This window comes from Erinaceus europaeus, chromosome 12 (genome assembly GCF_950295315.1).
Source record: "Erinaceus europaeus chromosome 12, mEriEur2.1, whole genome shotgun sequence".
In the NCBI taxonomy this organism is placed as follows: domain Eukaryota; kingdom Metazoa; phylum Chordata; class Mammalia; order Eulipotyphla; family Erinaceidae; genus Erinaceus; species Erinaceus europaeus.
The window spans coordinates 42,000,641-42,027,910 of NC_080173.1; the positions used below are offsets into that span (position 1 = coordinate 42,000,641).

The 27,270-nt window shown below is 38.2% G+C and overlaps 1 protein-coding gene across 2 annotated transcripts in view; it reads right to left on the bottom strand.

The window, feature by feature from the left end:
• Positions 1–26,314, bottom strand: part of OTOL1 (otolin 1) — a 30,313-nt gene extending 3,999 nt beyond the window's left edge. The window contains exons 1-2 of one of the 2 annotated variants that reach the window (XM_060202424.1): positions 26,223–26,314; positions 9,425–9,658 (exon numbers count right to left, since the gene is read on the bottom strand). In XM_060202424.1, the coding sequence (XP_060058407.1) occupies positions 9,425–9,650 (226 nt within the window). In that variant the 5' untranslated portion in view covers positions 9,651–9,658; positions 26,223–26,314. Of the gene's footprint in view, positions 1–9,298; positions 9,659–26,222 lie in introns of both variants that reach the window. The other variant, XM_060202423.1, reaches the window with a different exon arrangement.
• Positions 26,315–27,270: the final 956 nt, after the last annotated feature.

Below are 27,270 nucleotides of genomic sequence, written 5' to 3' on the forward strand. Positions count from 1 at the left end.
CTAAAATATTAAACGGAGGAAGGAAGATCTCTTCAATAAATGGTACTGGGAAAACTGAGCTGAAACATAGAGTAGAGTGAAACTGAACCACTTTATCTCACCAGAAGCAAAAGTCAACTCCAAGTGGATCAAGGACCTGGATGTTAGACAAGAAACTATAAAACACTTAGAGGAAAATACTAGTAGAACACTTTCTCATCTACATCTCAAGGACATCTTTGATGATACAGAAACCCAACTGCAAAGAAAGACTAAAACAAACAAATAAACAAACACTAATGGTACTCCATCAAATTAAAATGCTCATGCACATCAAAAACAAAAACAAAAACCCAGAAAAACCAGAGATTCCTCACAGAATGGGAGAAACTCTTAAAACCTTTACATTTCGTTCATCAGACAAGAGTCTAATCACCAAAATATTTAAAGAGCTCACCAAACTCAGCATCAATAAAAGCAAATGACCCAATTCAAAAATTCTAAAAATACATGAATAGAATATTCACTACATAAGAAACACAAAAGGCCAAAAAACATTAAAATTTGCTCCAGGTCACTGATTATCAGAGAAATGCAAATAAAATTGACAATGAGATACCACATCACCCCTGTGAGAATATCATACATCAGAAATGACAGCAGCAACAAATTTTGGAGAGGTTGTGGGGACAAAGGAACCCTTCTGCACTGATGCCAGGAATGTAAACTGTACAACCCCTGTACAGTCTGGAGAGCCCTCACAAGGATAGAAATGGACCTTCCTTATGACTGAATAATTCCTCTCCTAGGGATATATACTAAGGAGTCTATCACACCCATCCAAAAAGATATGTTTACATCTATGTTCATAGCAGAACAATTCATAATAGCCAAAATTTGAAAGCAACTTAGGTGCCCAGCAACAGATGAATGGCTGAAAAAGTTGTGGTATATATGCTATTAAGAATAATGAACCCATCATATGAAGATGCCATCTTTCTGTTACAATCTCCCATTTCTCTCTTCAGTTTGAACATAAGAGACCTTACCAAAAGCATCTGTCTCAACATTAGACTAACAGGACCACCCATTCCTGAAACACATCAATGGTCAAAGGCAACCAGCTTCAGGGATCCAGGAACCAACCAACCAGAAACCAGCTCACACCATATATAAACAGCAACACCTAGGAAATGTCTGTAAGTTTCGTAACAAACCAAATATAATGTTTAAACTGTAATGAAACATTGCATAAATGAATTAGGATAAAAGCCCAGAAAAAAATCCCCAAAAGGTAGATGCATGCAAGTATGAAGACAACATCCAAACAATAATTGTTACAATAATGACTGGATTGAGGGAAGCTTTTGAAAGTAATATAATCTAAATGGGGAAACAAAAAATAAGATTGAAATAAAACACTAATTATCTCAAGGTAATTAGAGAGCTAAAAGCTGAAATAGCTGAGCTATGAGCACAACTAGCTGAACAAGTTAACACAGTATTTGAACAGAGTAACAAAACAGCTGAGTTACAGAAAAGAGAAGAGGGGAGCAAGACCAGAATAATTGTGGCAGAAAACACAATTAGCAAAGTCAAGGATGAATTAGAGAAAACTAAGAAAGAAGTAAGATAACTAAAAGAGATTGATATTTAGAATAGGGCACCACAGTAAAAATCTCTGGATGGAGGGTCAGGGTAGATGTTTAGCCTCAGGGGGGGATGGGACATAGACGTTTTGTGTTGGGGATAGTGTTAATATGCAATCCCATTAACTTATAGTCTCACAAATTAATATTCAATTTACTTTTTAAATTTTATTTATTAAAAGGAAACACTGACAAAACCATGGGACTAGTCAGTTCATAAGAGAAGGGAAAAATGGATTGAATGTCACAAATTTTTTGTTGCATAGATCATAGCTCTGAGAACCTCCAGTCCAGCACTTAAGACTTAAAATTAGTAATCATATTGAATTTTAACAGTGGGATCATATTGTTAATAAATTTATAATAATGAATTGTTCTTTGAAATATTAAATCTCCTAAAAGCTTAGACCAGGTAGAACAAAATCAACTGGTGGTGTTCCTTTATAAAATACAACTATAAGTAAATAGCATAAAAGGACATAAATTATGGCTAGGTCTTGTATGCTACAGCAAATCCTAGCAATGGGATTTTCAAAGTTAACTTAATTGTCAAATAAATTGGTTATAGCTATAACTATCTGTTGCTTTCTTAAACTCTAAGACCCTCTTAAACTCTCAGGAACCCTTTCTTAAACTCTCAGGAACCCTCCTCTTTCTCTATAATGCCCATATTTCTCCCAGTCCTGAAACCTCTAGGGTGAGGCTCACTTTGCTGCATGCTCCCAATTCATACCAACTGATACTACACCTGCTGATTGCATCCTAATCAATGCAGTCAGTACCACCTCGGCATGTTCCACTTCAGACTGCATCCAGAGATGTCAGGCGTGGAATGTGAACACACCAGCTTCATCACTCTGGTGAGACCTTTCCTAGCTCATAGGACTCCTTAAATTCATTTTAGGTGAATGAATTTTTCACTTAACAAACCTCAAAACCTAGTTATGAGCCAGGGTATTGAGATGGAGCATAAATACATATATCCAGGAGTTGGGGAAAAACATACACCTTAACATAAAAGTGCACAGTAGTTTGCAGTGAGTAAATAAATGTAACAAGCAAGTAGAAAGACCAAAAAATACATCATAAAGTACCTAAGAAATAGTTTCTTCTTAGACCTAGATACTTTCCTCACTTACCTCCTACTGCACATCCCTCAATCACTCCAAAGTTATCTTTGTTGAAAAAGTAAGGACTACAAAAGTTGAGTAAGGGCAAGAGACTGGCATACTTTAATGATGACTCTTTAGTCAGTACCAGGCCACCCCATCACCTGGGGCCATAGTTAGGGAATTCTGGGATTCCCACACAGACCTGATGGGCCTAGACCTCTAACAGATCCCTCTCACCACTGTCACTAGTCATCTCCATCAGGAACAACATAATGGACCTTATCAGACCTATGGGCCCTTATCAGACCTGGCCCTCACTCTGAATCAACAATGGTAGAGAATGTTCCATTATCCAAAGGGAGGTTGGATAGCATACTCTTATCACTTGAGGATGATGGGTCCTGAAATTAGTGCAGCCTGGAATGTTTCTAGCCACGACTACAGAATACAAGCTCAGACTTACGGGGTTACATAGGCTCCTGTGCTTACTATGGGCCCCAGATCAGATCAATGGAGTTTAAAGTTAACAATATTTACATACTTTTCCTATATTTGGGAGCTACTCTCTTCCCTGATGCAGATTTCTAGTCCTTTTTCCAAATGTGACACCATCCCCCCAGACAATAACGTAGGTTACCTGCATATTGAATGTCAGGCACAGGCAAAAACTAGTTGGGTCATGGGACTCTTGGAATATACCTAAAATGGACTAACTAGCTTTTTCCAAAATGGAGATCCCAAATCTCTACACACAATATTCTTGCCTTTAGGTTCATTATTAGTCAACAATTTGCTCTGCTTTCTATCTTAACTCTTCTTCAGTCATCATGTTCCAGATGCTACCATGATGCCAACTGGACTTCCCAGGGTAGATGACCCCACAATGTGTCTTGGAGCCTCCTCAGATCCCTGCCACACAAGGGAATGAGAGACAGGCTGGGAGTATGGATCAACCTGTCAATGCCCATGTTCAGTGAGGAAGCAATTACAGAAGCCAGACCTTCCACCTTCTCTACCCTATAATGTCCCTGGCTCCATGCTCCCAGGTGGTTAAAGAATGGGAATGCTATCAGGGGAGGAAATGGGATGTGGAGTTCTGGTGGCGAGAACTGTATGAAACTCTACCTGTCTATGGTCTTATCAGTGTTTCCATTTTATAAATAAAAACTTTAAAGAGATTAAGAGATATTGAATACAGCAACAGAGACATGTGGGATGACTGCAAAAGTAGTAATATATGCATTATTGGCTTACCAGTGGAATAAAGAGAGGGAGAGGAAGAAAGCATTCCACAGGACATAATATCTAAGAATCTCCATACTCTAACAACATAAAGAACATAAATGTTCAAGAAGCCCAGAGAATCCTATGTAGAATGAGCCCAGACTTAAAGACACCAAGACACATTATATTTATGATGAAAAGGAATAAGGATAAAGAAAGTATCATGAAGGCTTCAAGAGAAAAACAAAGAGTCACCTACAGAGGAGACCCCATAAAATTAGCAGGATATTTTCCACACAAACTCTAAAGGCCAGGAGAGAATGGCAAGCTACATATTGAGTATTTAATGAGAAAGATGTTCAACCAAGACTACTGCATCCTGCTAGACTGTCATTCAGAATAGATTGGAATCATAAAAACTTCAAAGAAAACTTCATTATTTTTGATGGCTGGATAGTATTGCTATGAATGCAGGTGTGCATATATTTCTTTGGATGGATATCTTTCTTTCCTTTGGGTTTATCTTCAGAAGAATAACTTTCAGCTCACAGGCTAGGTCTATTATAATTTTCTGAGAAGTCTCAAAACTCTTATACAGGGGCTGACCAATTTGCACTCCCACCAATAGCATAGAAGTGTTCTTTTCTCTCCATATCTTTGCCAGCTTTTGTTGTTACTGTTTTTTTTTTAATAATGTATGACATACTTAAAAGTATAGGATAGTATAAGTTGCTTTTATTTGCATTTATCTGATAATCAGTAACTTGGAGCATCTTTTCATGTCTTCTGGTTTTCTGGATATATACTTTGCTAAATATTCTGTCCATATCACCTTCCCATTTTATGCATGAAGGTTTTTATTTTTGTTTTTTGTTGCTGTTACTGACTTTGGTGTATTCTTTACAGATTTTGGTTGTCAGCTGTTGTCTGAGGTGCAGTCTCTCTGTGTGTGTAGGTGTGTGTGTGTGGTGGCATCTTCTCCCACTGTGTGGAGTAGTAATGGTTGATTTTTCTGTGCACAAAGTTTCTTCATTTTTATGAAAATTAACCCACCTGCAAGCTCTGATATGTTTATATGTAACAAGTCACTCTCCAAAAAAGAAGGTACAGAATGTCTCTTGACTTTTGTCATGAATCGGTATTATCTACCCTTTTCTCCTTTCTGGCTTTTTGCACTTTGGGATCCAATAATTCCTGGTAGACCTAAGATCCTCCTATCACCAGCCTCTCCCTTAGGACCTGAAAATAGTATTTTAAAACCATCAAGATAAACATTCACTTTTGAAATTTGATAGGTCAGTGGGAGAAAGTAATTACTTTAGAGTTTAATAGTGTCATAATAATAAAAATCAGGGTGAGAAATTATTACAGAGCTCTAAGGACTATACTTTTGTCCAAGATACACTTTATACTATATGAAAAATAAATAGAGCCAATTATTACTTGATACTGGATTCATGGGGCTAACAAAATGATTCAAAGAAGTAACACTGTGTCTAGCAATAAAACCAAAACAATTATCTGTGTAGACCAAGTGCTAAAACTGGAATTAATATCATAGTACTTACTGCTTTAGATTTCTCATTTTTTCATTTACAGAACTACTATAACAATAATTAGAAATTATTGTGATTCCTCCTATATACCAAGGATCCAGATAGGTGCTGATACTGCAAATGCTAATATTCTGGTAGACTCTATCCTCATGAAATTTGAGTTGATGACAGAAAATAGAAATGATTATAGTGTTGTTAGTGATATAAAGAACAGTGTGCAGGGCACACTGTGTAGAGAGCACACAAAGCCATGCACAAGGATCTGGATCCAAACCATATGTAGGGGTAGGGAGTCCTCACAAGATGTGAGGAGTGTTGCAGGTATCTCTATCATATGTCTTTCTATAATCTCTCAATCATCTATCTCTATAATCTATCATCTATCATTTATCTTCCTTGCTAACTCTCCCTTTCCTCTCAATTTATCTTAGTCTATATGCAAGAAAAAAAGAAATAAATTGCCACAAAGAGAGGTGGATTAATCTTGCAGGGACGAAGACCCAGAGCAGTAAAAAAATGAAAAACAAGGAAGTGTATTGCATATTGTGGAAAAAGAAACAAAATAATTTAAAAAGAGGAGGCATTATTGTAAATATGAATTTAAGCAAAGGTCTAAACCAAACTGAAATTTTTCTGAAGCAAAAATAGCATAGATGATTATATCAGGATAACCGGTATGAAAAAAAGTGATATTATTATTCTCTGTCTTTCTTTCTTCTTAACATCACTTCAATTGAACGTTTTCTTTTACTTTTTCCACCGGCCTGATCCATGACATATTTATGCCCCTGAGAAGAGATTACTATAGTAAAATTAGTGATTAATGATGAAATGAGGGACTGGCAAAATAACTCACTTATACAGCGTGCCTGATCTTCCATACTCAAAATTTAGGTTTGAAATTAGCCCTAACAGAATTGTTCTGCTTTATATCTTAATGCTTTTCAGCCATCAAGTTGTAGATGCTACCACAACACCAACCTGACTTCCCTGAGAAGACAATCTCACCGATGTGTCCTGGAACCCCATCTCCCCATAACCCTACCCCATCAGGGAAAGAGAAACAGGCTGGGGATATGGATTGACCTGCCAATGCCCATGTCTAGTGGAGAGGCAATTACAGAAGTCAGACCTCCCACCTTCTGCATGCATAAAGATCTTCTATCCATACTCCCAGAAGGATAAAGAATAGGAAATCTTGGGGCTGGGTGGTGGTGCACCTGATTGAGCACAGATGTTACAGTGCACAAGGACCCAGGTTCAAGTCCTCGGTCCCCACCTGCAGGGGGATAGCTTCACAAGTGGTGAAGCAGGGCTGCAGGTGTCTCTCTGCCTCTCTCCCTATTACCCCCTTCCCTCTCAATTTCTCGTTGTGTCTATCCAATGAATAAATATTTTTTAAAAATTAAAAAAGAATAAAAAATAAAAATAAAAATAAACAAAATACGTGTCTTAAAAAATAGGGAATCTTTCAGATGATGGGATGGAATATGAAAGTCTGGTGGTGGGAATTGTATGGAATTGTATCAATCTTATCCCACAATCTTGTCAATCATTATTAAATCAGTAATTTTTTTTCTAGTCCTGTGGTATCTTGCACACACACATGCTCACTCTCTTTCTCTTAGATTCTTCATACCTCTACATTCATACATACATTCTCCTCTCTTTTCAATCCTACTTTCTCAATAAATGCTTGTCTCACTGAAACTTAGTTCTCTGTCTTGTGATACTTTCATGTAGATGTCATTCCTGAACCCAATCAATGGAATTTAGAAGGTATCTATGTGTTTTTTCCACTGTTCCATTTTTCTCCCCAGATACATTACCACTGCTGGTTGGATTAATTTATGGCCAGCATATTTAAAGTTTAATCATATACATATGTTCACTGAATGAAATTTTATTTCATTCTAGTTACTGTAATTAAGAACAATTTAATGAAGAAAATTACAGTCAACAGAATTTTGTTTTAAAGGAACACAAATAAAACTTATTTGAAAAGAAAATATCAGAGGCGTTATGGTGGCATAAGCCCTACAGCACATATGTTCATATGTACAAGGACTCTAGATTAAGTCCTTAGTCCCTAGTTGGAGGGGAAACTTCAGGATAAGTAGAGCATGCTGCAGATGTCCCCCTTTTTCTTTCCCTCTTTTTCCCTCAACTCTCCCTATTCACTGTGCCTCTACCATAATACTAAAGGCTCCTGCCCAGGTTGGAACAAGGAGTACAGAATAGCTGCATGTGAGGGCACAATGGGCAGAAAGGCAACATCTTCATATAGGTGAAACAAACATCTAAAATATACAGAAATATGTTAAAACTGGGCATACTTTGAAAATTAAACCTTGAGGATGCACAAATGTACTTAAACTTTCTCAGATGTGATTAAGCCATCCACTAAAATGTAATAACTTTTAACATTTTGGATAAAGTGTCTTGGGCATCTTCTCACACTATAGTGGAATTTAACAACTACAAACAGAAAATTGGGAAAATTTCCAAAATGTGGAAACTAAGCAATACATTCCTTAATAACTACTAGGACAAAGATTAGATGAGAATTTAAAATGTTCCTGGAAACAAATGAAAATGAATGTACAGGGAGTTGGATGTAGCACAGCGGGTTCAGCACACATGGTACAAAGCTCAAGGACCAGTGTAAGCATCCCAGTTTGAGGCCCTAGCTCCCCACCTGCAGGGGAGTCAATTCACAGGCTGTGAAGCAGGTCTGCAGATGTCTTTCTCTCCCCCAACCTGTCTTCCCCTCCTCTCTCCATTTCTCTGTCCTATCCAAGAATGATGACATCGTCATCAACAACAATAATAACTACTACAACAACAAGGGCAACAAAAGGGAAAATAAATAATAATAATAAATGTAAAAAAATAAAGCTTATTTAGCTTTAAAAAAAAGAAAATGAATGTATGAGTTATAAAAATATTTGGGACACAACAAAGGTTTACTGAGAGGGAAATTCATAACTACACACCTAGAAAATAAACTTTTTCATTATGACAATGATACACCAGGCCTTCTGAGCTCTTAAATATTCCACTCTATGACAGAACCATCCATACCAGTAGATATGAGTGACCCAGGCAGGCTAATAGTTTGACACAAAACATTTGTCATATTTACTCTGAGATAAGAACTTAGATAAATTCACCAGTGGCAGGACAAAAGTTCTGCCATAATATAACCCTAACCACTATAAGGCACATAAACAACACGTAAAGACAGCTATATATCCTGCATATTGATGGCATTTCTCGGAAGAAGACTACAATGGGATAAAATTAATGGCAACCTTAGTGAAGCAGTGTAATTCTTAATTTCAAATTCTTTTGTAAAGAAAGGTATTTGTTATAGCTCATGGGAAGTGAATTTGAAACTGACATTGTGATTTAAATTTTACCTCTCTTATACAGCAGTAAAGAAATATAGTAAAATTAGAGTCTATGCTCAAAGGATATATTAATATTAAGCACAACTGGTTTCAAAATATATAACCCTGAAGTTAAACAGAGAAAATTATGATCACAGATACCTTATTACGGCAAAATTTCAGTGTGAAGCAAAATGAACTCTGTGCCTTAAGGAAATTCTATTCTCATACTAACAATAAAAATAGCTAAAAAATTTTACCAGTCAGCATCCATTTGTACCTGTCACAGTGATATGTCACACAGTGCCTGTCACACAAATATGTCATTATTTGCACAAAATATAAGAATATGTAGGCAGAAACATGACTAGTGAATTTTAAAATACCTGGCCTTCCAGTTTCTCCAGGTTCTCCTTTTTGACCAGGTAAAGATGAACAACAACCACAGCAATTGAAAAAGAAGTTGGTTGCATTGAGAGTGTAGTTTTCAAAGGGGAAGAGATTGACAGTACCGAAAACAGGGTCCATGACTGAGTCGGTGGTTGGTCCTATTATTTCATCTGCTTCTTTGAATGAAGTTTCTTCTGGAAGAAGGACACTGGATAGCTTCAGACTCTTCATCTCTTTTCCCTCAGATTTGTTTGTAAGTTTTGCATATGGTGCACTCTTTGCTATTGTATCCATACAAGCAATAGCCAAAGTTATTAAAATGATATAACTCCAAGAGGACATCCACATATTTGAAGCTGCAAGAAAGTTACAATGGAATAAATGCACATGCTTCTTGAGGTTAAAAGGAAGCTTAGTGATATAAATATGTAATTACATAAGAGATATATCAATTATAAAAATAATAAAGAGATATATCAATCATAAAAATTAATGTGCATAAAATTAAATGATAGTTATTTAAAAGTGGATAAGTTCATAAATTATAAGAGGATATTTTATTTACTTAAAAAGTTACTATAAAGAGCATTAAATTCTCCTTTCTAGTTGTTTATTAGGATTTTTATGTTCCACAATATTGTCTTCTATATAACCAATCAAAATAACCTACAAAACAGCAAACATGATATATAATAAATGCAGCATGACTTAAAAGGTAATATACCCTGCAGAAGATTGATCTATATTATTTCCAGACTAGCCTCACTCAGATTTATAAGAGTAAAATACATGTGTACTTAAAGAGATGAAAAATACTGAGCTGAGGTTTTCTTTTAATTTCTTTATTGGGGAATTAATATTTTACATTTGACAGTAAATACAATAGTTTGTACATACATAACATTTCCCAATTTTCCATGTAACAACTTTCACGAGATCCTCTGACATCTTTTTTATACTTATATTCTCTCCACCCACCCAACCCAGAGTCATTTACTTTGGTGCAATATGCCAATTCCAGTTGAGATTCTACCTGTGTTTTCTCTTCTGATCTTGTTTCTCAACTTCTGCCTGAGAGTGAGATCATCCCATATTCATCTTTAAGTTTCCTACTTATTTTTAATTCCATCCAAGATCCACTGAAAATGGTGAAGTCACCATTTTTAATAACTGAGTAGTATTCCATTGTGTATATAGACCATGACTTGCTCAGCCCCTCATCAGCTACTCACATTGGTTGCTTCCAGGCTTTGGTTATTACAAATTTTGCTGCTAAGAATATATGTGTACACAGATCTTTTTGGATGGCTGTGTTGGGTTGGATAGGATATATCCACAAGAGAGGAATTGCAGGATCATAGGGTAGGTCCATTTCTAGCCTTCTGAGAATTCTCCAGACTGTTCTCCACAGAGGTTGGATCAATTTACATTCACACCAGCAGTGTAGGAGGCTTCCTTTGTCCCCATAACCTCTCCAGCATTAGCTGCTGCTACCTTTACTGATGTATGACATTCTCACAGGAGTGAAGTGTATCTCATTGTTGTCTTTATTTGCATTTCTTGGTATTTTGGATCTCTTCTGTGGTGAATATTCTGTCCATGTTCCTGTCCCCATTTTTGGATGGGGTTATTTGTTTCCTTGTGGTTGAGTTTGGCAAGCTCTTTATATATTTTGGTTATTAGCCTCTTGTCTGATGTATGGGATGTAAAGATCTTCTCCCATTCTGTGAGAGGTCTCTTGGTTTGGGTAGTGTTTTCTTTGCTGTGCAGAAGCTTTTTAATTTGATGTAGTCCCATAGGTTTATGCTTGCCTTAGTCTTTGTAATTAGATTTGTTTCATCAAAGATGTCTTTAAAATTTATGCGGAAAAGAGTTCTGTCAATATTTTCCTCTAAGTATCTGATAGTTTCTGGTCTAACATTCAAGTCCTTGATCCACTTGGAATTTACTTTTGTATTTGGTGAAATATAGTGGTTCAGTTTCATTCTTCTGCATGTTTCAAAGCATTTTTTCCAATATTTGTTGAAGAGACTGAAGATGCATAATTTTCAGTATACAAGTCTTTCACTTCTTTGGTTAGGTTTATTCCTAGATATTTTGTTGTTTTTGTCCCTATTGTAAAAGGAATTGATTTCTGGATTTCATCTTCTCCTAACTTAGTGTTTGCATAGAGGAATGATACTGACTTTTGTATGTTAATTTTGTAGCTGGACACCTGACTATTGCCTGATGATATTCAATAGATAATTGCTGCATTCCTCAGGTTTTTCTATGAATACTGTCATGTCATCTGCAAATAAGGAGAGTTTGACTTCTTATCTTCCAGTATTTATCCCTTTAATTCTTTGATCCTGCCTGATTGCTATGGCAAGAACTTCCAACACTATGTTGAATAGTAATGGTAATAGTGGGCATCCCTGTCTAGTACCTGATCTGAGTGGAAATACTTCCAGTTTTCCACCATTCAGTATGATGTTGGCTGTAGGTTTGCTGTATATAGACTCCACTATCTTGAGGCATTTTCCATCTATTACCATTTTTTGTAGTGTTTTGATCATAAAGGGATGCTGTATTTTGTCAAAGGCTTTCTCTGCATCTATTGATATGACTATGTGGTTTTTGGTCTTGCTTTTGTTGATGTGGTGGATCACATTGTTTGATTTACATATATTAAACCAACCTTGCATGCCAGGGATAAACCCCACTTGGTCATGATGAACAATCTTTTTACTAGACTGCTGTATTCAGTTGGCTAGAATTTTGTTCAGTATTTTAGCATCTATGTTCATCAGAGCATTGGATCGACCTTCCCGTGGTGCATCCCGTGAGTACCCATTCATTGGGGAAACTGACGATCCACATGGATCCCAGTCACTTTCAAAGCCAGCAACAAGCAGCTCCTGACAGCTTTCAAGCTGTTGGTCCTGCTCTTCGAGTCCTCCAACTTAATGTTGAGGGGCTGTCCTTTGCCAAACGCGTTCTTATTGGTCAATTGGTGATACAGCATCAGGCAGATGTTATCTGCCTACAAGAAACACATATAGCAGTTGATGAAGCTGCTCGATTCACCATCAGTGGATTCCATTTAATATGCTATAATCTCCATCCTAAACACGGCTGAGCCATCTACGCCAAATCGTGTCTTGCGGACGTTTACCATACGGCCTCTTCGACCTTCTATGACTCCATTACTATTGGAACTATTCAGCTCGTCAACGTATATAAGCCTCCTAGTGCCTCACGGGATAATGAGGTCCTGTGTTGTTAAAAATTTCAGCGACTCTAGCTGGGCAGGCTAGCTTCACGGGCGGGTAACAGAGACGCGGAGACAACGGCTGGGCAGGGAAGCTGTATTTCTTTATTCAGGAACAACGATTCATAAACTAAATCAAACTAATCACCAAACAGAACTCTGCTGTCTCTTTGCGGCAGCGCAAGCACTCTCTCCAACTCCAGAACTCAGGAACCCTCTCTCTAACTCTCCAACTCCCAAACTCTCGAACTCTGACACTCTCCCACTTTGGAACCCTCTCTCGGGGTTCCTAGGGGCGGGGCCAAGTGGGCCCGTGAAAACTAACTGGACTTACCCAATTCTCTTGGCGGGGGAGAACTAGAACCCAATGTAAAGCATACAACAGTCCTGCCTAGCCCGAATCACCCAGCCGTTTACGTTGGAGACTTTAATAGTCATCACCAAGACTGGGGATATTCCTCCACTCGTGCTGACAGCTCTATCTTAGCCGACTGGGCTTTAGCGAATGACCTCTCCCTATTATACGATCCCAAACAGCCAGGCTCTTTTCACAGTGCTAGATGGAATAAAAACTTGTCACCCGACCTGTGCTGGATTAGCACAGTCAACGGCCAAGCCTTTCCCGCTACGAGACAAGTTCTCAAGATCTTCCCGCACAGTCATCACCGCCCAGCTATCATCCACATTGGTCTCCAGCTCCCACTGATTTTGTGCTTGGAGAAACTAAAATGGAACTTTCGGAAAGCAAACTGGCATCTGTTCAGTGATCTTACCAACAAATCTATTCCTGCAGTTCCAATTAACTCTATCCCCTCTGCAGATTCCTACAGGCGCTTCTGCCAAGCCATCTTCAAAGCAGCTTCCCAAGCCATTCCTCGTGGGAGACATGCTAACTATATGCCTTGTCTTGATGCTGAATGCGAGCAACTACTAAAGCAGTATGATGAGTCGGGCGACCCAGATGTGGCTGACTATCTCATTGCCTCCCTGAATGCAGCACGCCAAGCCCGCTGGCAACAACTCACAGAAAAGTCTGAACTTCACCCACTCAAGTAGGAAGGCCTGGAAGCTTCTTCACAGACTGGGTGCCGGTAGCCAACCCCCTCCCGTGCCCCATCCTCCCGTATCTCCAAACTCAGTGGCCAGTCACCTAACTCAAGTTGGACGTGCTAAGATCGACCCAGTCTGGAAAAGAGAAATTTCCCATGAGTGGTCATCTCACTTCCGGTTATCTTGTCCATCTCCAAAACTCTCTCCCTTTACACTGTCTGAACTGGAAGACGCTTTGAAGAGGGTTAAACCGGGAACAGCTGCTGGCTATGATAACATCACCCCAGAACTCATTCTTAACCTGGGCCCCACGGCAAAGAAGTGGCTCGCTTCATTCCTGTCCCACATCTTGAAATCTGAGTCTATGACCAAAGTTTGGTGTCGTGCGAAGATTATAGCGGTTTTGAAACCAAAGAAAGACCCAACACTGGCCACCAGGTATAGACCAATTTCTCTCCTCTCCGTGTGTTACAAACTCCTTGAGAGGCTGCTTCTGTCACGAATTTCTCATCTTACAGAGAAATTCTTATCACGCGCCCAAGCTGGTTTCCGCCCAGGAAGATCTACCTGCGAACAAGCCCTGGCCCTCTCAACTTACATTGAAAATGGATTCCAGAAGAATTTAAAGACGGGTGCTGTCTTTGTTGATCTCACAGCAGCCTATGACACGGTCTGGCACCGTGGTCTCCTAATCAAGATCTCAAGATGCCTGCCTCCAGGGGTGGCCAACACTATATAGTTTCTTCTCCAAAACAGAAGATTCCGGGTGCATCTGGGTGACAAGTCTAGCAGATGGAGACTTGTCTCAAGTGGCCTCCCCCAAGGCTCTGTTCTGGCTCCTATGCTATTCAATATTTACATCAATGACCTCCCAGAAACTTCTTCAAGGAAGTTCATCTACGCCAATGACATCTGCTGTGCAACTCAGGCATCAAAGTTTGACATCCTCGAGGAAACACTCACGAAAGACATGTCTCTGATATCTGATTACTGTAAAAAATGGCGACTAATCCCTAGCACTGCAAAAACGGTATCATCTGTTTTCCATCTACACCATGCCTCGGCCTCGCATGAGCTTAATGTGCAGCTTGGCGATACGAGAATCTGGCATGAAGCCCAGCCAGTCTATCTTGGCGTTACTCTCGATTGCACCCTGTCATTTCACGAACATCTCATAAAAACTGCAGCAAAGGTGGGCGCGAGGAATAACATCATTGCAAGACTGGCCAGCTCCTCATGGGGCGCGAGCGCTTCCACACTACGATCATCATCTCTGGCATTATGCTATTCCACTGCAGAATACTGTGCCCCAGTATGGTTCCGTAGCCCCCATGTCCACTTGGTCGATTCCAAATTATATTCCTCCATGAGGATAATTTCTGGAACCATCCGTTCCACCCTGGTTCCATGGCTGCCAGTTCTTAGCAACATCGCCCCGCCAGATATTCATCAGGATGCGGCATCATCTAAGTTCATTTCCCATGTCTACGCTCGACCGGACCTGCCAATATACGCGGATATCTTCGCCCACCCTGTTCAACGCTTGATGTCTCGTCACCCAATCTGGTCCCCTATGCCTACACTGAACTTCTGTGTTCCAGTCTCTTGGAAACAGAGTTGGCAGTCAGCTGAGGTAAAGAACAAACACCTTATCACAGACCCCTGCAAGCGTCAACCCGGCTTTGACCTAGCACGCTATGATCGGGCCCTCCTCAATCACTATCGAACAGGCCATGGCCGATGCACCGCTATGTTCCATTGCTGGGGAGCTAGAGACGACCCGAACTGCCCCTGCGGCTACAGACAGACTATGACCCACATAGTCAACGACTGCCACCTCTCCAGATTCAAAGGAGGTCTCGAAACTTTACATCAGGCTCAACCTGACGCTGTTGACTGGCTACGAAAGAAGGGCAAACGCTAGAAGAAGAAGAGGTATTGGTCTGTGGTTTTCTTTTTTGGTTGTGTCCCTGTCTGCTTTTGGTATCAAAGTGATGTTGGCTTCATAGAAGCTGAGAGGGAGTATTCCAGTGTCTTCAATCTTCTGGAAGACTTTTAAAAGTAGAGGTATTAGTTCTTTGAAGGTTTTGTGGGATTCATTTGTAAAACCATCTGGTCTAGAACTTTTTTTTTTGGAAGGATTTTGATAACTGTTTCAATTTCATTAGCTGTGATGGGCCTGTTAATGTTATATGTTTCCTCTTTATTTAATTTTGGAAGTTCGTAGGTATCTAGGAAATTGACCATTTCTTCCAGGTTCTCTAGCCTGGTGGTATATACTTGTTCAGTGAATCTTCAAATGATATGTTGAATTTCTGTGGTGTCTGTTGTGATATCTCCTTTCATTTATGATCTGATTTATTTGGGTCTTCTCCCTTTTTTGTTTTGTGAGTCTGGATAAAAGTTTGTCGATTTTGTTCACTCTTTTGAAGAACCAACATTTACTTTTGTTGATCTTTTGTATGTTTTTCTTATTTTCAATGTTATTGATTTCTGCCCTAACTTCAGTGATTTCTGTCCTTCTGGTTGCTTTAGGGTTCCTTTGTTCTTCTTCTAGGTCTTTAAGATGTGCAATCAGGCTGTTTATTTTTGCTTTTCCTTGTTTCCTAATGTGTGCTTGTATAGCTATGAACTTCCCTTGCAGTACTGACTTAGTTGTGTCCCAAATATTTTGATAGCTTGTGTCTTCATTTTCATTGAACTCTCGAAGCATTTGGATTTCTCCCTTTTTTCCCCCTCTTTGACCCAGTAGTTGTTAAGTAGTGTACTGTTGAGCTGCCACATTTTGGTACTATTACAGGCAAACGCTAGAAGAAGAAGAAGGTACTATTACTAATCTTTTGTTGATTCTTATGTGGTAGTTTAATTCAACTGTGGTCTGAGAAGATGCTTGGGATGATTTCAATGCTTTTCAATTACTGATGCTATCTTTGTGGCCGAACATATAGTCTGTCCTTGAGAATGACCCATGTAGACTTGAGTATAATGTGTATTCCCGTTTACTGGGGTGAACGACTCTGAAAATGTCCAATAGTTCTAGATTATCTACTCACTTAGCTCTCTCATGTCTTTATTGATTTTTCTGCCTGGATGATCTATCAAGTTGAGAGATTGGGGTATTGAAATCCCCTACTATGACTGTGCTGCTGTTAATATATTGCTGTCACTCTTTCAATAGATGCTTGATGTATTTAGATGGCTTCTCATTGGGTGCATAGATGGTAATGATTATTAAGTCCTCTTGATTGGCTGATCCTCTGAGCATTAAGTAGTGTCCATTACTATCTTTTTAAATTTTATTTATTTTAAAGTTTATCGTGTCAGATATGAGAATAGCTGTTCCTGCCATTTTTGGTGAACCATTGGCTTGTATGATAGTTTTTCATCCTTTTACTTTGAGTCTTTGTCTTGTTGAGTTAGTTCAGTTTCCTGTTGACAGCATATTTTTGGGTTGTGTTTTCTTATCCATCTTCCTATTCTGTGCCTTTTAATAGGTGAATTCAGGCCATTGACATTTATTGATATCAAAGATTGAAGATATTTTAATGCCATTCTTGTAGATTTTTAGAGTGATCTGATAGATGGCATATTTATAGTGGTCTGACTGTTTACAGGAGACGTTTCAGAACATCTTTCAGGGCAGGATTGGTAACAGTTGATTCTGTCAACTGTTGTTTGTCTGAGAAGGTTTTTACGGATCTTTCTAGTCTGAATGACAGTCTAGCAGGATACAGTAGTCTTAGTTGAAAGCCTTTCTCATTGAGCACTCGATAGATTTCTTGCCATTCTCTTCTGGCCTGTAGTGTTTGTGTAGAGAAATATGCTGCTAATCTTATGGGATTTCCTCTGTAGGTGACACTTTATTTTTCTATTGTCTTCAGGATCTTTCTTTATCCTTATTGTTTTCCATTCTAAATGTGATGTGGCTTGGTGTCTTTAAGTCTGGGTTAGTTTTGTTTTGGGATCCTCTGGGCTTCTTGAACCTTTATGTCTTTTATGTTGTCTAGACTAGAGAAGTTCTCAGTAATTATGTCCTATAGAATGCTTTCTTCTCCTCCCTTTCTTTTTTCCTCTGGTAAGCCAATAATGTGTATATTACTTCTTTTGAAGTCATCTCATAGACCTCTGTTGTTTTCAGTATCTCTTAATCTCTTTTTGAAATCTCTTACTTCTTTTTCAGTTGTCTCTAATTCATCCTCGATCTTGCTAATTATGTCTTCAGCCTCATTTGTTCTATTCTCTCTCCCTTCTATGGTTTATGGAGTTCATCTATTTTGTTACCCTGTTCTGATACTGTTTTAGCTTGTTCAGTTAGTTGTGTTCTTAGCTCAGCTATTTAAGCTTTCTACTCTCTAATAATTAGTGTTTTCTTCCAGAGTCCCATTTGTTGTTTCTACATTTCTGATGACAATTCTTTCAAACTTTTTACTCCTGTGATTATTTCCTTAACTACTGTTTGGGTGTTGGGTATTTTGTGCTTCAACCTTTGGGGAGCTTTTAGCTGGACTCATCATCTCTGGCATTATGCTATTCCACTGCAGAATACTGTGCCCCAGTATGGTTCCATAGTCCCCATGTCCACTTGGTCAATTCCAAATTATATTCCTCCATGAGGATAATTTCTGGAACCATCCGTTCCACCCCGGTTCCATGGCTACCAGTTCTTAGCAACATTGCCCCGCCAGATATTCATCGGGATGCGGCATCATCTAAGTTCATTTCCCACGTCTACGCTCAACCGGACCTGCCAATATACGCGGATATCTTCGCCCACCCTGTTCAACGCTTGATGTCTCGTCACCCAATCTGGTCCCCTATGCCTACACTGAACTTCTGTGTTCCAGTCTCTTGGAAACAGAGTTGGCAGTCAGCTGAGGTAAAGAACAAACACCTCATCACAGACCCCTGCAAGCATCAACCCGGCTTTGACCTCTGCATCCTTGTAGTTCTGGGCTTTCTCCCAGTCCTTAAACCTCTAGGGTGGAGCTCATTTTCCTGCATGTTTCTCCCAATTAATACCAACTGACACTGTATCTGCTGATCCCAACATAATGTAACCAGTACTACCTCAGCATGCTACACTTCATAGTATGTCCAGAGATGTCAGGCATGGAATTTCAACTCTTCAGTTTCATTACTCTGGTGAGACCATTCCTAGCTCCTTAACTCCATTTTGAGTGGCAAAACTTCCTAACAAAACATCGAAACGTAGATATAGACCAAGGCCCATGAGATAGGGCATATGTACAAGTATCCATAAGTTAGGGGGAAATATATACCTTAAGGAAAAGTGCACAATAATTTGCAGTGAATCAAAAAATGAAGCAAGAAAGTATAAAGAACTAAGAAGACACCTTAAAGTACCTAATAAATGAAATAGGATATATAACAGATGCCACAGTAATCTAAAGCATCATTTAAGGACCGCAACCACGCTGGAGAACCTGGAAGAAATAAAAGTTTTCAGATACATAAAATTACTCAAAGAGGAACTAGGAAATATGAGCAGACCAATCACAGCCAAAGTAATTGAAACAGTTATCAAAAACTTTTCATAAATAAAACTATTGGACCAGATGGCTTTACAGATTTGCAGATGGTTTTTACAGATGGATTCTACAAAACATTCAGGGAAGAATTAATACCTCTAATGTTAAAGCTCTTCCAAAAGATTGAAGACTCAGGAATACTCCCTTCCACTTTGTATAAAGTGAACATCATCTTGATACCAAAAGAATACACACACACACACACACACACACACCACTAAGACAAATATCTGATGAACACTGATGCTAAAATACTGAACAAAAGTCTAGCCAACTAGATACAGCAGTATATTAAAAATATTGTGCATCATGACAAAGTGGGTTTTATCCTAGGAATACAAAGTCAGTTTAATATATGTAAATCAATCAGTGTGATTCACCACATCAATAAACAAGAATAAAAACTATGTTATTATATCAATAGACATAGAAAAAGCCTTTCACAAAATCCATGATCCCTTTATGACCTAAACACTACAAAAATTGGAATCGATGGAAAATTCCTTATCATAGTGGAATTTATACATAACAAACCTACATCCAACATCATACTTAATGGTGAAAAACTGGAAGCATTCCCCCTCAGATTGATCTCAGGTACTAGACAGGGCTACCTCCATCACCACTACTATTCAGCAGTGTTGGAAGTTCTTGCCATAGCAATCAGGCAGGAGCAAGGAATTAAGAGATACAATGACTGGGAGATAAGAAAATTCTCATTTGAAGATGCTGTGATACTATACATAGAAAAAAGTAAAAAATCCAGCAGGAAGCTCCTTGAAATTATCAGGCAAAGGTAAGGTATCAGGCTACAAAGTTAGCATACAGAAGTTGGTGGCATTCCTCTATGCAAACACTAGGTCAGAAGAATAAAACCAGAAATCAATCCTTTTTACTACAGCAAAGAAACAATAAAATATCTAGAAATAAATGTAGAAAAAGAAGTGAAAGACACAAAAAGTGTAGTGAGTTGGAAGAACTAACATCATCAAAATGAATAACCTACCCAAAGCCATATAAAAATTTAATGTAATTTCCCACAAGGTCCCATCCAATTTTTAGCAAAATGGAACTAAGCTACAAATCCTATTTGGAAGCAAAAAATACCTAGAATTGACAAAACTATCCTCAGAATAAAGAACAGAACTCCCATCACACTCCTAGATCTCAAAATGTATTACAGGGCTATTGTTATCAAAACTGCCTGGTACTGGAACAAAAATCTACATCCTGAACAATGGAATAGAATTGAAAGCCCAGAAATAAGCTCCCACATATATGGATAATATTTGAGAGAGTTACCAAAGCTATTGAATGGGAAAAGCACAGTATCTTCAATAAATAGTGTTCAGAAAATTGGTTGAGGGTCCAGCACACATGGCTGAATGCACAAGGACCTGAGTTTGAACCCCTAGTCCCCATGTGCAGGGGGAAAATGATGAACAGTGTAGTAAGGGCTGCAGATCTCTCTCTCTCTCTCTCTCATTCTCTTTCCCCCTTCCTTCTCAATTTCTGGCTTTCTCTATCAAATAAATAAATTTTTAAAAGGGGTTGAAATATGTAGAAGAATGTCCACTACACTTCACCACACACAAAGTAATTCAAATGGATCAAAGACCAGATATTAGACCAGAAACCATCAAATATTTGTGTCAAAGTAACATTTGTCTTGTGTGTATCTCTGTGAAAACTAATTCATTTGTCCTGCTCATTTGTAATGGAAATGTAACATGCTGTTCCTCTTTTGGGGCAGAGAATCTTTCTGAAATTATTCAGCTTCTCTAGTCTACCAGTATGAAGTAAAGTCTCTTTTTCACAGCTGGTTTTGGTTATGTGTTTGGCAATAATTTCTGCAACATTTCAAAAATATAATATATAAACCAGCAAAAAGGAGCTTAAAGGATAAAGTAAGCAAAATCTTGAATAACCCAACAAGAGGTCCACCCACTTGTGGAGTTAAAATCACCAAGCCACACTCCAAAAGGGAAGCTTGTGTCGGAAATCAGAGGGGAGTCATCTAAAGCTGTCTCCCTGTATTTCAGCCAAAGGCAGCAACAAGGGACAATTTGGCTGGGATGAGGTATTGCTTCCCCTAGTCTCACTTGACTTACAGGCTATCTTTGTTATTGTGTTAGACTGTTAGCTTCCTAGGTAATTGTTGGATATTGACTGAAGGATTTTTTTGTGATTTCACCTGCGTTTTGCCCCTCGCCTTTTTAATTTTCAACTTTTCTCTTTTTTTGTTCCCTCTGATTTGATAAACTCTTCCTTTCATTTAAAAAATATATTTATTATTTATTCCATTTTGTTGCCCTTGTTTTTTTATTGTTGAAGTTATTATTGTTGTCGTCATTGCTGGATAGGACAGAGAGAAATGGAGAGAGGAGGGGAAGACAGAGAGAGGGAGAGAAAGATAGAAAAATTACCTGCATGGAGTATTACACCAAAGTAAAAGACTCTGGGGTGGGTGGGTGGGTGGGGAGAATACAGGTCCATGAAAAATGATGAATGAAATAGTGGGGGTTGAAATAGGGGGGGAATGTTATGCATTTACAAACTATTGTATTTACTGTTGAATGTAAAGCATTAATTCCCCAATAAAGAAATAAATTATTAAAAAAAGAAAAAGAAAAATTACCTGCAAACCTGCTTCACCGCTTGTGAAGCAACTCCCCTGCAGGTGGGGAGCCGCGGTTTCGAACTGGTATTCTTACGTGGGTCCTTGCACTTTGCACCACTTGCGCTTAACCCACTGCGCTAATGCCTGACTCCCGAAATAGGAACTTCTTTACACTGAATATACTTAGCTTTATAAACATTTTTTCTCTCCCTCATGCTAAGAATTAAGCCATTAACTAGCTTAACCTGTAGTAACAGCCACAATCCTGTTAATTGATGGCTGTACACATCTGCTTCCTATAGACAACCCTGTCTCATTGCTATCATCTGTACCAAATGATGACAGGTAGTATAGTAGGTTGCCAACTTTTAGTCCTCTTTTCTATTCAGAAGAGTGCTTGTTTACATGTAATGTATGTATTATATTTAATGTAACAGCATTTAAAAAATTAAAGCGTTTAAATGTTTAAATTTTTGGTTGTTCCACTATCCTGGGTAAGCTACTCAAAAAACATTTCAGTTTATATTCCTCAAACAGTAGTGTGCAGAACAAAATATAATCTCGTTTGTGGTCAGATCAGTGTTCTGAAGAAAGCTGCAAATTATCATTACTATCACTATTAATTAAAGTTTACTCTTTTAACATTTTCTAAAGGTAAATTAGTATAATCATAGTTTCTCAGGGAAATAAAACCCACAAGTCAAATCTAATTTCTTATACCCAGCTGAGCACCACACCTTATTTTGTGGAGATGGGCCCTTGGCCACATGCAAATTCATCATGTGAGAGACTCCAGAGCCTAGGGCTGATGCCTTCGTTGAACCCAGGGCTCTGTGAGTTGAAAAGCCCCCCCACACTTCACCTGCACTATTCTAGGCTTTTAGTTCATGACTAGTCAACAATTTATTTGGCTTTGTATATTAACTCTCTTGTCAACCACCAGGTTCCAGATGCTAGCATGATGCCGACCGGACTTCCCTGGACAGACAACCCCACCAATGTGTCCTGGAGCTCTGCTTCTCCAGAGCCCTTCCCCACTAGGGAAAGAGAGAGACAGGCTAGGAGCATGGATCGACCTGTCAACGCCCATGTTCAGCAGGGAAGCAATTACAGAAACCAGACCTTCCACCATCTGCATCCCACAATGACCTTGGGTCCATACTCCCAGAGGGTTAAAGAATAGGAAAGCTATCAAGGGATGGGATACAGAGTTCTGGTGATGGGAATGTGTGGAGTTCTACCCCTCCTAGCCCATGGTTCTGCCAATGTTTCCTTTTTATAAATAAAATAAAATAAGGAGTTGGGCATAGTGCAGCGGGTTAAGTGCAAGTGGTGCAAAGTGCAAGGACTGGCATAATGATCCTGGTCTGAGCCCCTGTCTTCCTGCAGGGGAAGAGATCCCTGCAGGGGAGTCACTTCACAAGCAGTGAAGCAGGTCCTCAGGTGTTTTTCTCTCCCCCCTCTCTGTCTTCCTCTCCTCTCTCCATTCCTCTCTGTCTTATCTAACAATGACGATGTCAATAAGAGCAACAATAATAACTACAACAACAATAAAAAACAAGGGCAACAAAAGGGAAAATAAATAAAGTATTAAAAATTAAATAAAATAGAAATGGATAGGTTATATGAACATGTTGGTATGCATGAGACCCCTTCTGTTTCATTGGTTTAATACCCCCTGCTTAACACTGTATTCTATTTACATAACCACTGTATTCTATTTACATAACCACTACAGGGCATTGGTTCAATCCCCACTGGTTCATGATATGTTTTTGCTCCACCCCCTCTCCTTGTCTCACACTGATTTTCACCAGTCACTTTTCTCTCCACCCTCTCTGCGTCGCATCCTGTTTCCACCTTACTGGGCTAGTATATTTATAAGGACAAGATTGTTTGTAGTGTTAGTTTAGCTTAGCTCGGCTTAGATTGTGCTGCGTCCTGCATGAATAAAGAGATACTGCCTACAGCTCAACCATGAGTTCCTGGTCGTCTGTTATCAGCCCATGAAGCCAGCCAGGCGAAAACAACATAGCCCGGCGAAAACAACAGTGAAAACAAGCAGTGAAGCAGGTCCTCAGGTGTCTTTCTCTCCCCCTCTCTGTCTTCCTCTCCTCTCTCCATTCCTCTTTGTCCTATCTAACAACGGCAATGTCAATAACAACTACAACAATAAAAAACAAGGGCAACAAAATGGAAAATAAATAAAGTCTTTATTAAAAATTAAATAAAATAGAAATGGATAGGTTATATGAACAAATTCTTTTCTGGCTCTGGGGTACTACAAAAGAGTGCTCAAAGTTACTAATTATCAAAAAATGCAAATGAAGACAAAAAGAAATCACCTAATACCGACAAGAATGTCATGCGTTAGGAATAAAAACAAATGCTGCTGAAGATGTGGAGAGAAAGAAACTATTATATTGGAGAGTGCAAATTAGTTCATACCCTATAGCAGAGTTGGCAAATTCCCCAAAGCAAAAGGAAAACAATTCTACCACATGACCAAGCAAGTGCAAAAAAAAAAAAAAAAAAACACTTGTCCAAAGTAATCTGTACATGTTTATGTGATACTCATCATAGAATAGTTTGTGATCTTGACTTGATGCATCAGATGCAAAGACTCTGAAGAGGGATACAGCATGTTATTGAAATTGGGCTGAAATCTCCTTGCAGTATCATTGAATAAGGTATCAATTCGTGGGTGTGATGTACAGACACATGGAAAGAGAGGGAATTATACCTGTGACACCAGTTTTTAAATCATTATTTTCTGCTCAGGAATTAGTTATATTCTCTTCTTGTCACCCAATCTAAAACCAATTTCAGAAATTCAGGGTAAGCTCATGGGAATCTCTGTGACAGTAGCTCTGGAAAAAATTTTAGGGTACTCCTAGAAAAAGCTGAAAATTCCCAAAGAGATATCTTATACATATCAAGTGTGTTGTTAATCTAAAGAAGAACATAGGGAGTCTGTCCCTGAAAAAGGTACCAAGAGGTTAATGCTTCACATGAAAACTAGCAGTTCTTTCGGAACAGTGTTGTTACATAATATCCCCCCAAAGACCAAGGACAAAGAATGGCATTGTATAAACATTGTAACTCAAGTAATTTAACCACATAAAGATCTGTGGGGTTCATTGTGCAATCTAAATTAAAATATTCAGAAGAAGATTATGAAAACCCTCAGATTTCAAAGCTTATAAATCATCTCAGTTAAACTAGATTATAGCAAATGTCATTTATTTGTAATTAAGTGAAAATATAGTTTATTTTATAGTATGAACTCTTGCTTAAGACTTCACAAATCTCAATAATAGAAAAGAGCAACCAACTGTTTATCCTTCATTAAATAATAAAGGGTGTTATGGCTTCTACATTTGACCTAACTAAATAAGACTTTACATACTGTTTAATTTTTTAATATTATAATAATTCATAGCAGTAAGTTTCCATTTGAATTTTTGCCGGTGGATATATGGGTAAAGAAAAAAGAGGGATAAATAAAATGAAAATTTCAGAAAAACTGATTTCTTAGATCATCCAAGATTTTTCTGTTTTATGATTACCTGGCTTCATTTTCACAGAAGCCTGATATTATCCTTTTTTGTTGTGCACATATTTTATTAGAAAAGCTTGGTTTCTCTAAAGTGGAGAAAAAAATGCCTTTATAAATTTTGTAATGCAAATAGTTTTTAGCATTCAAATAGGTGACTTTATTGATTGGCCTGAACACTGGTAAAAAGAACACAATACACACAAAAAAAATTTTCTGTCTAAAATATCTGAAGGTCAAATTTAAGCTAGAAGCTAATTTTTATTCATAAAATATGTCCTTTAGAGAACCAAGGAAATGTATACTAGAAGTGCTGTACTCCACTAATCCCATCATAGGAAGCTAATAGTATATTAAACTATTATTCAGAGTTGTTTCTTAAAATAGAGGCATAATATACTTTACAATAGCAAAACAACTTTTCTCTTTACCAGATAGTTGTTATGATAGAACCACACTTTAACATTTACCATCATCTAAGATGTAGATATTCAACACTGATAATGTAAACAAAATCTGATTTTTAAAAATTTCATTGTATATTTTCTCTGAAAAGGGATTAAAATTACATAGAAACAAAAAGTATACTGATTCACTTCAATAGTATCAATATAACTCTATAGAATTTACTTATGCCACTTATTTCAGAGGTATACATAATTTACTAAAATTTCAAAATTCGCAGTGATTCCAAACTTCATACCATATCATGCTACATTAAAAAACATCAATACAAAAATAGATTTAATACCAGAGAGCAACAACCACTTTCTATCAATTGCGTGTTTCCATAATTTTTATTTATATTCTTATGTTTGCAAGGCCAGTTGTATTGACATGATTTTTGAAGCCTAGAATTTTATTGTAAGGTAAATTAGTAATGATCTCCTACCTTATAGAAATCTCCTTTTCAGCAACCCCTGTCCGGAACAGAGAATTGGAAAAGCTCAATTTCATTTGCTGTTAGTTAACAGTGGCTTTTGAGATTTCTCCCTACCCAATGAGCAAAGAATGCCCTATGATGAAAGGAGTGGTAAGTTAGTCTTTAAAGAAAGGCTCTGAAATCTGATGATATGCAAATGTTTAGGGACTACTGAAGCCAGAGCACCTAGTCATTCTCATTTGTCAATCATTTCCCCTTGCTTCACAGGATTATATTTCATTCAATGTTTAAATATAACACCATAATGAGAAAACAACTCCACTGTTTAGTAATCATGCACATATACAGTGAAGTAATGGGAATATGAGCAGCTTCTTTAGATTGTGAATTAAAGCCTTCCTAAAAACTTGACAATTGGGTCTGCAAAATAAAACTGCTTTTCCATGTATAAGATCCAGGTTCAAGAGCAGCCCCTACCACATTAAAAGGAACTTTGGTGTTGTGCCTTCTCTCTCGCTTTCTCCCATAATAATAAAGATGACACTTTCACCCCAGCCTAGGTGCCCCTCTACCACTGTGGAACAGGATCTGAAAGCCACCTCACAGCCCAGAGTCCTTTACTTTGTCAAGTTCTACTTGGTATTTCCTCTTCTGTTCTTATTTCTCAACTTCTGTCTATGAGTGGTATCATCCTATGTTCATCCTTCTCTTTCCGGTTTATATCACTAGACTTTATTTGTTGCTTCCAGTTTTTTGCTACTACAAATTGCACTGCTATAAATGTAAATATACAAAAATATTTGTTCCTTAGGATATATCCCCAGAAGAGGAATTGCAGGGTCATAGGGCAGGTCCATTTCTAGCCTGTGAGGGTCCTCCAGAGAGCTTTCCACAAGAGTTGGACCAACAGTACAGGATTCCTTTGGCTATGTAACCTCTCCAGCATTTGTTGGTACTAGCATCGTTGATGTATGACATTTTCACTGAAGTGAAAATTACTATTGAAAAATCTTATTGTCGTATTTATTTGCATTTCTCTGGTAGTCCAAGACTTGGA